The following is a 16,682-nucleotide window of genomic DNA, read 5'->3' on the forward strand; positions in this document are numbered from 1 at the left end:
GTTGTCATCTCTCTACTCTCTGCTTTGAAATGAAAATGAGACATCTGTCATGATGAAATACAAAATCGCTTCTGACAAAGTGACTGCTGTTATTCCCATTATAAAGCCTGAGCGTACTTTACTGAAGATTTATACAATCAGAGAGAAAAAAACATTTGTAGCAAATAGAGAGAAAATAGAGGTAACAAGAAGAAGAACCAAATAAATACAATCATTTTTAAAAATTTTGTTCTGTTATGGGTTCTGGAAAGCAGCAGCCTATCCCAGCATGCATTGTGAAGGAGGCAGGGACCCCTAGACCTGGACAGGTCACTTACTAGTCCATCACAAGGTGAACACAAGTCTCTAATTGTTTACTATTTTAAATCTGTCATTCCTACCCACGGTGGTATGGTATCATTTAAATTATACTGATGGGAAATCATTTTGATTTATATTATTATAATTTGTAACAACAGACAAAAAAATTCAATAATAGTGGGTCTTTTTTGGCTTAATAACAAAATGTCTACAAAGCTGGTTGTTCTCTCTGCGACTGTCCTCTATCTCCTGGCAACTGATAAATTGAGGAGCAGTGAAGTTTGTTTCCAGACCAGAAAGGATGAAAGTGACTGATACCAGCACCATCAGAATCTGGCTACAGTATGTAGTACTACTGCTAATAGTTGTAGTAGTAGTAAGTAGCTGAGTTACAGGCATTATTCAACAACCTGCTCATCCTGCCTGCAAATGTGTCATCACTCTTATTCGCCAAGAAAAGGCAACATACAGTTACAGTATTCTGCAAATGCCTTACCCTGATAAGTCTAATACAAATTTGAAATATAAAGTGACCCATAAGGAATAACATGCATGGATGAATGAATAAAATCACTGTATTTTCTAATCTCAAGCGACACCCGTCTCTTGCGGTTGAAGTGCTGACAAAAAGTGCAACTCTTTTCAGCTGTGAATTAAGTGACATTACTGGCTTCCTCTGCTGGAGCCTTTATGTTAATCTGACGACATTAGATCCAAAGTTGCACAATGTTTAAAGTGTTACAGAAATATTGGTGCAACGATGAATTTTGTTTGCAAAAAAACAGAACTTCTCACCTTTCCCCATTTGTCTTTGAACCTTCCACCACACTTTACATGCTCACTATACAGTATAAACCTGAGGTGTGAAGAGAGGACACGCCTTCTCTCTCTCTCTATTTTATGGATTTACACGGGGGACGAGCTGGAGTGCAATCTCTAGAGGTTTCTAGTATCTGAGAGAAGAAGCGAAGGCAATTCAGACAGTAAAACAGAGAGAGGCACAAACATGGATATAAACCAGCAGGATGGAAATCTCAGGAAAGCTAAGAAAAGAGCAGATTTGAAGACAGAAGAAAATCACTTTGGGAAATGAAAACAACAACAGCAGACTCTCCTCTCCAGCATCCAATTCACATCATTAAGACTTGGCTATGCTCTCAAATTATTTTAGAACAATAAATGGGCTTACAGCACCAGTAACACACCAATGGATGAAAAATGAAAGTAGAAACTAACTCTTCAGCATATTTTTTTAAACACAATTGTGGCAATTAAATATTCTAAAAAAAAAAAAAGTAAATGTTATGATTATCAGCATCAAGTGTAATCCAGCCAACATGTACTGAGCATAGGCCATGTTGTTTTGTGACAAGGCGACCAGTATGACTGTGAGGTGATTCACTGGTTGGGACTGTCACCTTCGGTTCCACATACATCCCGTGATGACGTGAACACAAAACCTCAATCTCTCTTCTCAGGAACCTGTATTCCATCTCTGTCTCTGCCTTCCTACCGTCCGAAAAAACCTTAATCCGAATACAACAATTTAAAAAAAGACCATTAGACTACATTTACATAAGGAGGTTGTGCACATTCTCCAGGGGTTTGTAGTTTTGACTGCCAAGGCTACTCAGATAAGGCGGCTCTGACAGGAGTGTAGGGGTGGAGTACATAAATTAATGTACAACAGAAGAGAGGAAATTAAATTACGGCACAGATGCAGAGGCTAGATACCAGGAAGACAGATAAGAGGTGAAATAGATGCATGGAAAACACAAACGCTCGACTGACTGGAAACACGACTGGCTGACAAACACATCCTGTGGGTGACATTTTAGTTGAGGTAGAAAGATTTAGAGCCTGTTTGCATCTGCGTCTAAAAGTTTTCCAAAAAAGTTTTACATCATACAGAAAAAAGATGAACTGTTTGATTTTTTTGATTTTTCACCTTATTTCCATGTTGTTTTTGTGCATTAAAAATCTTACTGACCACTAAAAGAAATTCATATTTGGTCATGAACTGTGGCTGCTGTTTACATGACATGCCTCCAAAGAAACACAGTGTCTGACCTGTACATCATTTTAACGTCTGGGTACGAGACTTTGTATAACAAGCAGGACAGCAGGTACAGATGTGAAGGAAAACTAGAGAAAACACGAAAACCTGGGCAACACTTGGGCCTGGGTCCATACCTGTAAATGTCTGTCCACATCTCAAATTTGTCTGTATTCAAATAGGTCTAGTGTTGTGCTCATTGATTGATGTTCCCCTGCCTGGAAAAACAACTGAGCCAATCACAATAGGAGTGATTAACAACAGTGATATCATCAATCTGCCCGTACCAGAAAACTGAACAAATAACTCTTAACTCGGCATATGCCTTTAAGTTAAAATTAAACTTTTGAAAGAGGAAATAAATTCTTGCTCTTAAAAATAAAACTCTGAATTTATATGCAACAAAACACACTCTTGCTAAAGACAACACAGCTCAAGGACAGTCTTGCTCAGTCTGGTTTGACCAATCTTTAGATCAATCTGAGATTAGTGAGCCATTTCCGGAGATTTATGAATCCTCTATATTTGTGCTACTCTTACATACAGGGATGTCCAAGGCCCCAACTAATGATTATTTACATTATTGATTAATCAGCATGTTATTATCTCGATAGTCGATAGTCTCACCTTAACTGCAAATGAAAATGCTGGCAGCTGGACTTCCTGTTGATTAGGGCAAAATACCAACAACTGTCAAACAGAAAACTGCCAACATGAAGATGATGTCATACTGAAACTAAATGGCAATTAGGTCTGCTTCTCAGGTTTGGACACTGCTGCCTCATCAACCTCTGGTCACACTCTCTTGAATTCTAACTTATGCCTCCATGCCTGATCTTTTTTTGAAGTCGAGGAAGCTTAAGATTGGGGAGAAGTGTCTGCAATATGCATATGAGAAGAAAAAGAGTTAGACTGATACTAAAAGTAGGGAGGCAGCGTGAGAAGAAAAAGGAATACATGAAAGCTCCAGTATGGAGATCTCGGTCCCAGCCACAGAGCACAGCAGGGGGTGCACTTAGAGGTCTCTCTTTTTTTCCAATGCCAATTTTTTTCTGAAGAAAACTGCATTGGGCACGGTGTGAAAGAACCATGTGCTCATCGCTCATTTTGTTCACAGAGTATATATTAAGTTGCTCTGATGTGAAAATGTGTGAGATCGAATGAGTGATAAACAACAAAGTGGCTGTATGACCTAAAAGCAGAAGTAGTAGAGACTGATTTAGTTGTTCCAAATACTTCCAGTATCAATGATGTCACAACAGCTGCGAACACAACTGATTCGGAGTAAAAGACATAAGAGTGTGAGTCACACATTTCCTAATTTTACCATGCGTCTCGGTGTGTGCACGCATGTATGAAGATATTCAGTTGTCAACTGGTACATCTTGTTACACAGTGATGCTAATTCACAGGACAAGTTATGGATTCTCATTTTCTGTCAGAGTCTGGTAATTGGCAAAGTTGAAGATATAATTCAGGAAAAAAAAAAAAAAAGAGCAGCGTCATAAAACTGACAAGAGCAAGACTCTTAAGAGACACGCAAGCTTGTCAAAGGCATCCGATACACTGATGGATTAGCTCGCATCTAAAGCTCCAGCCTGCAGCAGTGGCATGACAGATGTCTTCAGAAAGACCCAAGAGACTGCAACCTACACACCAGCTAACGACTATGCTAATCTCCTAACCTCTTTCTGAATACACCCACATACTCGTACACAGCCCACCTGATAGCTGACTGCTAGGCTAATCTCTTAGCTGTTCCTCTGAAGAAAAACACCCACAAGCTAGCCACCAAACTAAACTCCTAGCCTTGCCCTGTAGATTTGTTGTTTACCACCTCCATCCCTCTTGTTCTGGCAACAGGCCAGCGAAGCAAGCATGAAATAATGTGGCTTTCATGAAAACTATTCACACAAAGATGGGAGTGTGGTACCGGACAAAGGCCCAGATTATGTCTGTGTGGCTGGAAAACAACAGCAACAGTCTTGCTGGGATCCGACAGTGGGCTGAGAGGACCGTGGCTCGGGGTGAGGAGCAAAATGACAAGGAAATAAGGCTGAGACTTTGACTGAATGGCTGAAATTTGATCAGGGCCAGTGCCAGGAGGGCTGTCGGTGACAGGGCTGGCAATGAAACTGAAGCACTGAGGTGTTATAGTGAGCAAAACCGGGAACCAGGTGGCTGAGAGTACAGCTGAGACTGCAGGAGGTTAAAGGTTAAAAGAGGCTTTAAATTTTCACGAGAGCTGAAGGGACTAATGCAAATCATGAAGAGTGAAAGGGTCTGAGGGAAGAAACCCGAGGTGCCGAGTTCAGCTGTTGAGAATTAGACCTAAAAGGGCTAAATGAATTGAATCCGAGCTGTGACAAACAGCTGGGACATCAGTGGAGTACGGTTTGTACCCTCCATTCATGGTTCCTGGGCTTCCAGCATAATTTACCCCACCGTTGCACATCATTTCCTCTCTTTTTCTACCCCTCCTGTCACTCTCCTTCACATTGTCTAACAGGGCACAGACACTAAATCATATCTCTGAAAAATAATTGAAAGCAGATTAATAAGACCTGGTGCAGGTGCACAGAGTGAATAGACTGACAATCCCCTCGGTTATTACTGAATTTGGGGAGCTAGGTGTAGGAACATGGTACTCCAAAGTTGGCAGTCCTCAAAGGCTGAAGTAATGAAGAGCTGAATGACTGATGAAAGGTCTGGAACGACACAGGAATGCAGACTCGCAACTCACACAGCTCGACATGATCAAATCCTGCAGACGATCATTACAGCACGAGTTAAAAGCCCACCTCAGTCATCTCTGAACTCGTCTCTGTCATCTCTGCATAAATATTTGAGTGGTTGGATCACTGAAGTAAATGCTTTTAAAATGTGCCTCCAGCAGTCTGTTGATGTTCTGGGTCACGAGGCCCACTCGGCAACACCGGGGTCCCAAAGCAAAACCAAGAGCCAGACCAAATATGGGACAACATAAGGCCAGTGTGGTTTTTTTTTTTTTGTAAAGAGATCATCTCCCTCCACCTCAGAGGATGTTCAGACCAAAAATATCCTTGAGGACCTACAAAAACCTCACAGGCTGAACCAAATCTTCAGTTACATCCCTCTTATCAATTAGAGACGGCCCAATAGGTGAGTGGTCACGGCGCATACCAGATTGGCGTAAAAACCCAGAGTAAGTCCCTGGTTCGACTCACAGCTATCTGGACAATTTAATCCATGTCAGTCTCCTACTCTCCCCACATTTCCTGCCTACCTTAAATGCCACTGTCAAATAAAGGCATAAAAATATATAGAGCACTTTCCCAAAGTGCTCTCAGACTTTTGGAGCCCGCTACGAGTACAAATGTTTTCAATGCAAGAACGGTTTCAGAAGTGGCTGGGTTGTATTTTACTCCACAGATCTTTGTACTTTACTGTCTTGTTTTTGACTGACGTTCAATTCTGATGTCTTTTTATGAGAATGTCATTTGTGAATAAAAAATATTAACTGAAAGGCTGCAGACACTGTTCAGAAAGAAAGAAAGAAAAAGAAAAGGCTAACCTGGAAAAAATAAAATGAGGGAGGACCTTTTTCTTTGTGTTGAATTCTACTATAATGAGTTGTGGTAATTGTCTGAACACCACTCGTCTAGGGTTTGGTGTGGGCTTTGGGAAGACAGATGGTGTGTTTAAAAAAAAATATTGCAGTTTTTAATGTGAAAAAAATCCATGCGACCCAGGAGAAGTGAGATGAGATTAATTTTTTTTTTTTAATACAAATCAAAGAAGACGGCTAAGTAGCTGTAGCTGTTTGCTGACTGTAGCTACATATTTACTAGAGAGACATGAGAGTGGTATTGATCCTCTCATCAAACTGTCAGCAATAAAAAAAATCACCATATTTATTAAAATTTCTTTAAGGCTTTTTTTTTTTAGATGCCAAAACACCAAAGAGTAAATAATGAGGGGTTTAGTTTAATCGTGTTGCACTCAGCTATAAAAAGAAGTGACAGAAGAACAATGTGAAGAATGAGAAAAAGCCTCAAGTTCTAAAAAAAAAGAAAAGAAGTGGGCTTACTTGGAAAGTTATAACTGTTGGAAACTGATGATCCAAGAAACACTTAATTTGAAGCAAACTGAGCCATAAATTTTACATCTCTGAAGAGTTACCATTTTATTCTCCATGTCACTGACTGATTGAGAGATTGTACCACATTGTGGCAAAAGAGGAGCCGGGAAGAACAGCTCTTTCCAGACAACCCTGCGGTTTTTTTTGTTTTTGCCTGACCCCTCTGAGCTGAGATATCCAACATTTACACTGTGTAGGAGGTTTACCGAGGAGGTTGTTTTTACAAAGATTCATACAAACGCACACACGCAAGCACAGCCTTCATTCAACAAAAGGACTCCATTTATCCATCGCATCATCCCAACATTACCTAACCAACAAACTATAGAAAATTACACATCTCTATCAGAAATAGAGCTATCGTGGTGCTTTCATGACACATTAACTTCTGAAGGGCTCACATAGTAAATATTGAAGTGTGTGTGCGAGTCTGTGTGTGTGTGTGCTAGTTGTTCCTGCAAGCCATTTATTGATGAATGCCCCATTTCAGTGAGGTGAAACCAACCCTAGATAGGTATGACATCTCATTTAGAGAAACATCACCACCACTTTCCTTCATTTATCTCACCCTCTGCCACATGGGGTGTGTGTGTGTGTGTGTGTGTGTGTGTGTGTGTGTGCGGGTGTGTGTGTGTGTGTGTGTGTGTGTGTGTGTATACGTGTGTACGTATACATTCATGTCTAAGGTTCAGGTTAGGATTAGGTTAAGGTTAGGGTAAGGGCCAAGGGAATGCATAAAGTCAATAAGTGCCCTCACAACTATAGTAAGCCCAACATAAGATTGTGTGTGAGAGTGAGAGAGAGAGAGAGTTAGAGCCATATCTCGTTTTTCAGTATATTTCTTTCTTCCAATCCTTCATTGAGCTTCTGGTAACAGCACAGTGTTTGTGTGCACATTTATGTATTCCCTATGTGTGTATCTCTATTGTGTCCCTGTCCTCCAGTGTGTGTGAGTGTGTGTGTGTGTGTGTGTGTGTGTGTGTGTGTGTGTGTGTGTGTGTGTGTGTGTGTGTGTGTGTGTGTGTGTGTCAAATTGCAGCACAAGTGAAAAGGTCTCATCTTGAAGACACTGTGCAGGCTGACCCATCCAAATAGCAGATTATCAGGCACACACACATTCAAAGCCGAAAGGTCAATCTGATCTCTTGGCTGCCGACGGCCCATAGCTTTTAAAACACCAGCCACACCGGTGGTGACTGATGGACTTCAATTTTCTCTTCGCCTGCTCCTTTCTCTGCCTCCCAGCAGGAACCCTGAATATTAGGCTTTGAGCAGCCGAGAGGGAAAGAGATATGGCTGCGTTATCTGAGGCAGAGCGAAAAGAGGTAAAGAGAGAGAGAGGGGACCTAAACTGTGAGACGTACGGTACAACTGTAGAGAGAGACAAATGAGAAGAGAGGGGGCAGAAAGGAAGAGAAGCAGAGAAGAAACTGATGTAATAAGTGAGCATGACAGCCTTTTGAAAGATGAAAGCATGGCCAGATTTTTATTTTGTTTTATATGAACATGTGACCCCACCTCAAGGGTTAAGAAAACTTGGTGTCTCTCTTACTGTAAATGTTTTCTGCTCTGCACATAAAGACGCCATCCAGAGCTTGATGCGAGGTTACGAACGGAAATAAAATTGTGAGTTTACTCTTTGTGCTCGAGACAAACAATGAGTCGATGATTGTTTTTGTTTACAGTTTGGACGTCAGCGTCTCCCTTCCTGTAGTAGGCGAACCGACATGGTGCTCCTCAAGTAACCAACATCATCTACAATAAAATATCCTTTCCAGCTGGTCGCGTACGGAGATTGTTTTAAAGTTAAGGAAAGAAAAAGCTTTTCAAAATCACAGGTTGGTTGATTTGTGAACAAGTGAGACATTATTTACACTGAAAACTGATCTGGAGCATTGATTTGGATGAGTTGGATACTTTGATTATCATGGCAGTAATGACTCTAATTAACAAGTGAAAATAGGCCTGATCTCCTCTATCAAAATGGACTAATTTCCCCAATACTAAACTCATTTCCTCACGAATAAAATCATTTTTTCAGTGTCAGAAAACCTCAACACGCTATTCTGCACAAGGCCTTTAATTCATACCCCTGCAAACTAATTACACCAGGATGTGATTTAATTATATTTCAACAAAGGCAGAGATGGTGATGGTAAAGTAAGACTTGTCTAATAAAAGCTTTAAAAGGACATTTGTTTTACTGCTCACCAAAGAACCAGAGGCAAAACCAGGATATGTGGAATATGTGACAACAACAAAATAAACTCAGTAATAAATGACATAGTTTGAAAGGGACCTTTTGAAAAATAGTTTAGGCTTTCATATCTAATATAATGTTGAAATTGAACTATATGACAGTCTTGAAGAAGAAAAGTAGATTTGTGCTATAATGATACAGAAAATTTGCTCAATTCTTCTATTATCCATTTTCCTAGAACACTCAAAAGATTACATTTAGCAGAATAAAAGCAGATTTGCTACAATGGCCAAAGCAAAGAGACTTTGCTATTCACATAGGAAACATTTAAGTTAGGCATTTAGAGAAAGACTGGTAGGTTAGGAAAAAATAATTATATGGTGCAATGTATTAGGTATTTTGTATGTGAACTTCTAAATGTCATGTTTTGCTACTTGAGGAGATTATAAATGAATTTAAATTGGCTTCAGCAACTGAATCTAAGTAAAAGACCATTTGTTTTAACAAGGTTTCCTGACAGTAACCGATTACTTTTATTTAATTTTGCCCACAGGAAACCAGTATATGCTCTGTGACTCACAGTAAATCACTGAGGTGTATGAATCTATTTCTCTATTATAAGTATATGAAAAACCTGAATCAACAAGTCAACAAGAACGTATCCCAAGATGCATTTTCTGTCTTATTCATCTAACCAGAGCAAGACTTTGTCTACTGATATTACATCGCCAGCTTTACTGAAAAAAAATGAATTTGTACATCTCAACAATACAACTAAGCAAGTAAATATACACAACTCGGGTCTTTAGTCCCTCATTTTAATTTGTTAAACCTGCCATAACAGATTATTTTGGCCACTAGGGGCAGTGGAAACAAGTTTTGAAAACATAATTGACATATTATCACCTTTTAAGTTGATATAATGAACTTGGTAAAACTCCAGCGACATTATCTGTCATTTGGAGTCATGCCTTTGACCACCTGGTGAATGTAAATCCAGTATTCACGCTCCTGTTTGACCTGTTTTTGAGAGAAATAACTGGCTCTTTAGCTGCTAAATGCTCCATATGTTCCACAGACCACTTGATGAAAAAATATCAATTACAGCTGCTTTCAGCCCTCAAGTATTTCTATAGTACTTTTTATCCAAAGCACTTCACAAATTTGCATCATTCACCCATTCACACACTCCCACACTGATGCTATTTGACAGAAAAGGTGAGGCTTCAAACTGCCAACCCTGCAATTAGTGGATAACCTGCCGGAGTCACCAGAAGACGCCTTGCTGTATTTCTAATGTTTGACATGCAGCTAACAATCTACAGTTTGAGATGAGACACTGACTTGTCAATCAGTGCCCCAGTGTCACGGGAAAATGTTTTCTGAAAGGGACACATCAGAGAAAAGAAAGAGAGAGACAATAGAATACAATAGAATACAATACAATAGAATAGAATACAATACAATACAATACAATACAATACAATACAGGTAGAGACAGTTGGACAGTCTTACCTGATGCAGGGCGGTGAGGCCGTCTTCGTTGCAGAGGTCAGGACTCACATTGTTCCTCAGCAGGTAACGTACTGGTGGAAAGAGAGACAAAGAAACATAAATGAAGGCTGAACTCTCTGAGAACTATGGGCAATCTTTCTATTTAAATACTGGATTTCCTTCTGTTGGCTTGAATAACTACATTTCCTTTTTACAAATTAAACCAGATTTAGAGGTCTCGCTTCACTGCATGCTTCGGTTTGTTGTTCTCACTTGACAGCCAAGAGGCACACATGTTCCTACTGTTCAGTTATAATCAATATCGGAGAGAATAAGATGTTGTGGCTGCTCCAAACAAAACAATAGATGCAGGATAAAAGCATGATGTGATTCCACACAAACCAATTCCTCTTAATTGCTCACACAGCCTGCAGGTGCTCCTCAACTTAACCTTTTGTTACCTGGTGACATCACCAATCAATCTGCTATCCATTAATCATTCTGCATCATCGTGATGCGACCCTGCCACAACTTCAATCTCTCAAATTATCATCCCCGCCAGGATGTTACCCAACTGACCTTGGAAATATGGATGAATGATGGGTGAGGGGTGAAGGGAGGTAGGAAGGGTTAGTGATGGAGGATGATGTAATGATGCTTGGGATTACACTGTTTGTCTGTCTCATGGTGCAAACAGATAAACCCTCCACCCGGACACTAATTCAGAATATATCAGCTATCACAGTCTGCACACTGGACATCTGCCTGGCTGCTAAAACTGCTAAACCTGCTGGCCTGAGCTATAAGTGGCAGTGGCACATAGGACTCCTCTCCACGTCACTATTATCCCCTGTTTTTGGCAGTGTTGCCACCTGCCTTTATTTCACAGGGGCATAAAAAAAACAAACAAAAAAAAAAAACAAACAAACAAAACAGAGAGAGTGGGCGAATTAGGTTATGGTGATGAGCGCTGAGAGGGAGATGAGAGCGATTTGGGATGATAATTATCACATCTGTCCCTTAGACTCACAGCAAAAAAAAAAAAAAAAGGTCACGTGCACATAACCTACATGCACCGCAGGTTCAGTGGGCTATACAGATATAAACACACAGCTGCACGTTCATGCAGCTGGATACACACGTGATAAACTCCAGTATAGTCATATATGTATGTGTGAAATCAAGGGTGTAGGTCTTGCTTTAGAAGTTATAAAGCAGATATAAATCTATGAATAACATATGATAAAACTGATAGATTTGTCGATAGAATATGATACGTTATAATCGATAAATTCTAGTCTGTTCTTAGAGCAATATTAAGACTGAATAAAAACAAAGATTCAATGATACATTCATAGGGTTTTTTTTTTTTTTTTTTAACCCTGAGCAGTGTCTGTAAGAGATAAGGAGGGGAAAAGTGAAAAAAGACTGAGTGCTGAGAGAACTGGACTCAAGGTTATACGGTGAAAGCTCAGTGTGACTGCATCCAATAAATGTCACACACCATCTCTGCTTTCCTCTGTATATTTAGAGAGCTGTGTTGGACACGAGCAGTGTACAACCTTGGCTGTAAACATGTGTCAGAGGAACTGCTGCACTATCATCACAGTTGTAATTAGTTACAGAGGTCTTCTTCTGGACTTCAGCATTTTAAGAGGACCTTCTAAATGTCATGTTTAGCTGCCTAAGGAGATTATAATTAAATTGGTTTGAAAACTGCATTTGAATAAAACAATTTAGGAGCATTTATCAAGCACAAGCTTTCCCAAAAATAACTGACTGAAATATTTCTATTTCCATTTGCCCAGAGGAAAGCAGCATATACTTGTTGAATTTTCAACAAGTGGTCATGGTATTTGAATGTATTTATTTTTAGAATTGTAGAAGTATTAGGTCCCTCAAGATGTATTTTTCCCATTCATTATCTATTCAACCGTCAACTCCAGTGAAAATGGTTCAGTCACAGCATAATAATTTCTACAGAAATTTGTATGTCACAGCAATACAATTAAGCAGCACCATAACTAAACAAACATCCCCGCTATGTAACAAATTAAGCGATAAATGAATGTTGACACATGCACTATGTGTCTGTTCTAATTCTTGGGGCCATGGAGGAGAAAAATAAACCGCGTTTAAACTGCCAAAAAATGTCTCTTCCAGTCAAGGCCTTAAACTTGTCTGTAAAATAATTAGATCAGCTCTGAAGAGGTGCATGGGAGTTTGTTGTGATGACAAAGCCTGACAAGCTGTGCTGGCATCATTTCTATCAGTCTTTTTTTTTAATATAATTTAAGGGAAGAGAAACCTCTTAGTCAGTAATAAGTATCTAATTCATACAATCAACTGCTGCAACTACAGAAACAGATTTAACAGTTTTTATTTGCAGTGTCCATATGAGTTACTATATCAATGAGTAATTGATTTTTCAAAGCAGGCATTCACCTTTTTTCACCTTACCCCCATATGCAGGGACGTCAGAGTTGATCTATAGTTGAATAGTTTTATAGTTATATTTCAATAAGACAGATACTTGGTATAACAGCTTCAACCAAACCTTCTGCTTTAATATGGCCACCTGATTGAGTAAACAGCAGGCTATTAGTATTTTAGAGAAACTAAATATTTGCAGCTTTTAACATTTTTATATTGTTGATCGAAAAGGGTAAAAATAAATAAAGCATCAAGTTTTGAACGGGGACATCTACAGGATGATTTATTATAGATGCTGTATTTCAACCAGCACCACAGCTTCAGGAGCTTCAGCCTCAGAAGATGAAGCACACATACATTGATCTTATGCTCCTCCATGCTAATGACAGCCTCATGTGCCTCATGTTTGTTAGCAGACATGCGCGTGTCATTAGTGTGCAAAGTACATGTCAAGTGTTCACACAAGCAGGACAATCATTACTCCAGATGCATCCTGCCGACACCTCCACTGTTTTCACTGAAGGTATGTGGTTTACAGGGTGTAGAAAATAAAACTCTCTATAGAGCAAATTAACAGCTGACTTCCTACCTTCCTACCTCAGTACTACGCCTGTGGAGCTCATCATCAAATGATTTCTTTTATTCTTATGAGACAAGAGAGTTGAGATGAAGATTAGATGTGTCTGTGACATCATGACCACAAATCTTTTGTCTGACAATCAGGAGGGAACAGCCCGGCTTAAGTAAAGTGGATACAACAGCAGTTGTACGCGACACATGTTGCAGCTCAGGACACTGCAAGATGCACCCAACCATTCCTGTTATTCCTGCATTTGTAAGACATTGATTATATGTCCAAAACATCAGCTTATGTCAGTGATTGTTTGGCTGTATTAAGAGAGATACAAGGCATTTAAAGATTTTGGAGGGAGGTGGATTTTCTAACCTTTCCAATACAATAGACACGAGAACAAAAGTGACAGAAAATGATTAAACACGGTGTTTATCTGCTGTAATGCTAGCTGCAAGTGTTAGCATGTTTATTGTTTATTAGGATCCACGTTAGCTGTTACTGTTGTTGGGATCCAGGTTAAAATGTCCTGCTGACTAGTTTCATACCTACAGTAGTAGCCCCCAGACGACTTGGGGCAACGTGAAACAAAGTGACAATAAATAGTCAATAAACAGACAAAAGACAAGCATGAAACAACTTTAAGACAAAGGAAAACTCAACAAGTGGTTGCATTTATACTACAGCAGGAGTTGAGCAGAACTTAAACCAACCTGACATCTCACTAATGCAAAACTGTAAAAAATAATCTCTTGTCCTGCTGGAAGACATGACTGTGAATAAAGCAAAAAATTCAATTTTCCCACAGCTCCGACACTCTGCTGATCAGATAACAAAAATCCAATTTCTGTTGCATTCAGCTCGAATAAAACTGTATTTTAGCATGACTGAAAACAATCCAGAGGTTGGCAGTCTAATGATAAATAATACAGTGGTGTGAAAGTAAATAAAATATTCAGGATGAGTGACAGTCAGTGTCACCAGCACTAGATAAACACCATCTTGTCACTGTTCACTTCCCCTGCTGGAACACCCTGCTATTAAATACTGACTGGTGTTACATTACACAAAGCAGCGCTACAGTATGGGAAGAATTACACCTGAAAGCAGATCTGAGATTAGAAACGATTGTGTGCATGTCATTTCTCATTCACACGGGGGGGGGGGGGGCACGTGTGTGTAGATTTTCCTCTGCATGAGCATATTTGCCATGAACACAGCGATGTATAAACACGTTTTGTTTTCCTACTGTTTTGGTCTGGAAAAGCAACCAGAAGGTGAGGGTTGTCTAACAGTGTCTGTTGGAGGCAGAAGTCAGAAAGCTCTGCTCTGCTCTTCAGGCTGGATTTTAAAATAGCTGTGTGAGATGAACAAATGCACATGCAGATAGAACAGACACACTCGCCGCCACCAAACGACCTGATGTTTGTTTGGGTTTTTAGCTGTGCACCAAAATATATGCATTGGTGCTGAATTGCTTTCCTGTGGGAAAAAAAAGGTGGCTACTGGTGGATTAGTTAAGATAAAAGTGGATTTGAGTTATGATGTGCGATGTATCTGACGATGTGAGGGACAGAGCAAGACAGAGAGATGTGTAAACAGTTAGAGTTAAGGGAAAGAGACAGAGAGACAGAGAGAGAGAGAGAGACAGACAGAGAGAGAGAGAGAGACAGAGAGACGGGCGGGGGGAGAGAGATGGCTCAATTTGAGAAAAACACTTTCATAAATTTTAGTTCTTAATGTTTATGAATGTTTCTATTGCTCTGTTTTGTTTCTACTCTCTTTTAATGCATATTTTATGTTGCAGTTTGTTTGATTTTTTTTTTTCATGTCTGGGTGGAATATTTAGTCTTTGTTTTCAATCCTCGGTCTGTCTGAACCAATCTGTGCAAACGGTGTTCAATAACATGTTTATGAAATTCAAATGATCTCCCTTTTTATGCAATATGCTGTAGTTACAATATGGAGCTGGTGTGCGTATGTGAGCACAGTAGGTATAAGGCAGTGTGAGAGTGTTTGCAGAATGATGATAGGCTCATTTATCATGTGAAAACACAGTAACACGTACAAATGCATCAATCCTGAGGCAACTCCTGAATCAATGTTTCTGTTCAACGACCCGAAATATTTTTTTATATTTTTTATTATTTTAAAAAGACGTTTTCACCCAACAGCAACAAACTACATTTTGTCAGTCTCTTTGTGTGTTAGAATAATAATAATAGAAGTAAGAATATTTCATTATTGTTTCTTTTTTCTTTTTTTTTTTTGGTTGCTGTCTTTCTAATTTCAAAAGCCAGAATGATCTTTACGTGATCTGAATCGATTCATATGAACAGTGATTGCGGAAGTGGAATTCTGCCCCTTTTTGTTTGGATTCATCCTGTTTTATAGTTGCACGTTATTAAACAATGTTTCCATGTGAGTTGTGTGCTGGGGTGACAGTAGCCTTCAATCATATCAAAACCTGTAAGATAAAACTAAATAAAAAGCAAAGATCTCCCACACACACACACACACACACACACACACACACACACACACACACACACACAGACAGACAGATATACTCACGCACACATTCAGAACAAACCTTCATAATGAGACAAAACAAACACTATCCCACCCTGCTGAAAGAACGATTGCTGGAACATTTTGTCTTTTTAAATGAAAAAAGAGAGATAGAGAGAGAGAGAGAATACATTAACATGAAAAACTACAAACAAGCAAAATCCTTTTAGGTGCATAAACTAATTCAATGTGATTAACAGATAGCTTACTGGACACATTAGCTTACACAGGGGAGAGACAAAATAATGTCAACACCTCATACATGGGACTTTATAATTACAATTACAAACACTGTGTGAGGTAGCAGCCTTAGTCAGCTTATACAGACGTGTGGCAATCAAGAGAACTATATGAGTCACCTAACAAAGCTCCCAAGAAATCACTTGCATCCAAACTGATTGTACATGAAAGCTACCCACAACTTATGATTATTTTGATTAATGATGACCTAATCTGCTGCAGTCCAAAACCCAAAAATATGTTTGATCAATCGCTCGATCGCTTTCCACTGCCTCAAGACCACACCTGATTTTGAGACCAACACGCCCATGGGCACACAGATGGCCATTGTCATAATAGCAAACCGCCAATGTGCAAGCCCAGCAGGCTTTTAAAGGGAATAAGAGATGGCACTCTGATTGGTTTATTGAGTGGTAGGCCCAAAACACTTGATTAATGATTAATTAACTAAGCACATTAGTCCGTCAAAGTCTGTTAAAATAGCAAAAGTGGATATGGACACGCCCTCAATACACTTGTCGCAATGTTAGACCATGTGCTTCGGACTGTTAAACTACAGCCTTTAATATCTCAAGAAGTAAACAAAACCAGGGGATGATGAACATATGGGTAAAGCAGCATGAATGATGTAGTGAGTGCGCAGCTGCATAGCTGCTATTCAAAGCAGTGTCATTTAGAAGACTTCGGAAACACTCAG

The 16,682-nt window shown here is 39.5% G+C and overlaps 1 protein-coding gene across 1 annotated transcript in view; it reads right to left on the reverse strand.

Moving 5' to 3' along the window:
• Positions 1 to 16,682, reverse strand: part of ppp1r16b (protein phosphatase 1 regulatory subunit 16B) — a 69,056-nt gene that overhangs the window by 33,157 nt on the left and 19,217 nt on the right. Inside the window, exon 2 of the mRNA XM_022748248.1 lies at positions 10,192 to 10,262. Coding sequence (XP_022603969.1) covers positions 10,192 to 10,262 — 71 coding nt within the window. The remainder of the gene's footprint in view (positions 1 to 10,191; positions 10,263 to 16,682) is intronic.

The sequence above is a fragment of the Seriola dumerili genome, unplaced genomic scaffold (genome assembly GCF_002260705.1).
Source record: "Seriola dumerili isolate Sdu_G_001 unplaced genomic scaffold, Sdu_1.0 BDQW01000121.1, whole genome shotgun sequence".
NCBI lineage: Eukaryota > Metazoa > Chordata > Actinopteri > Carangiformes > Carangidae > Seriola > Seriola dumerili.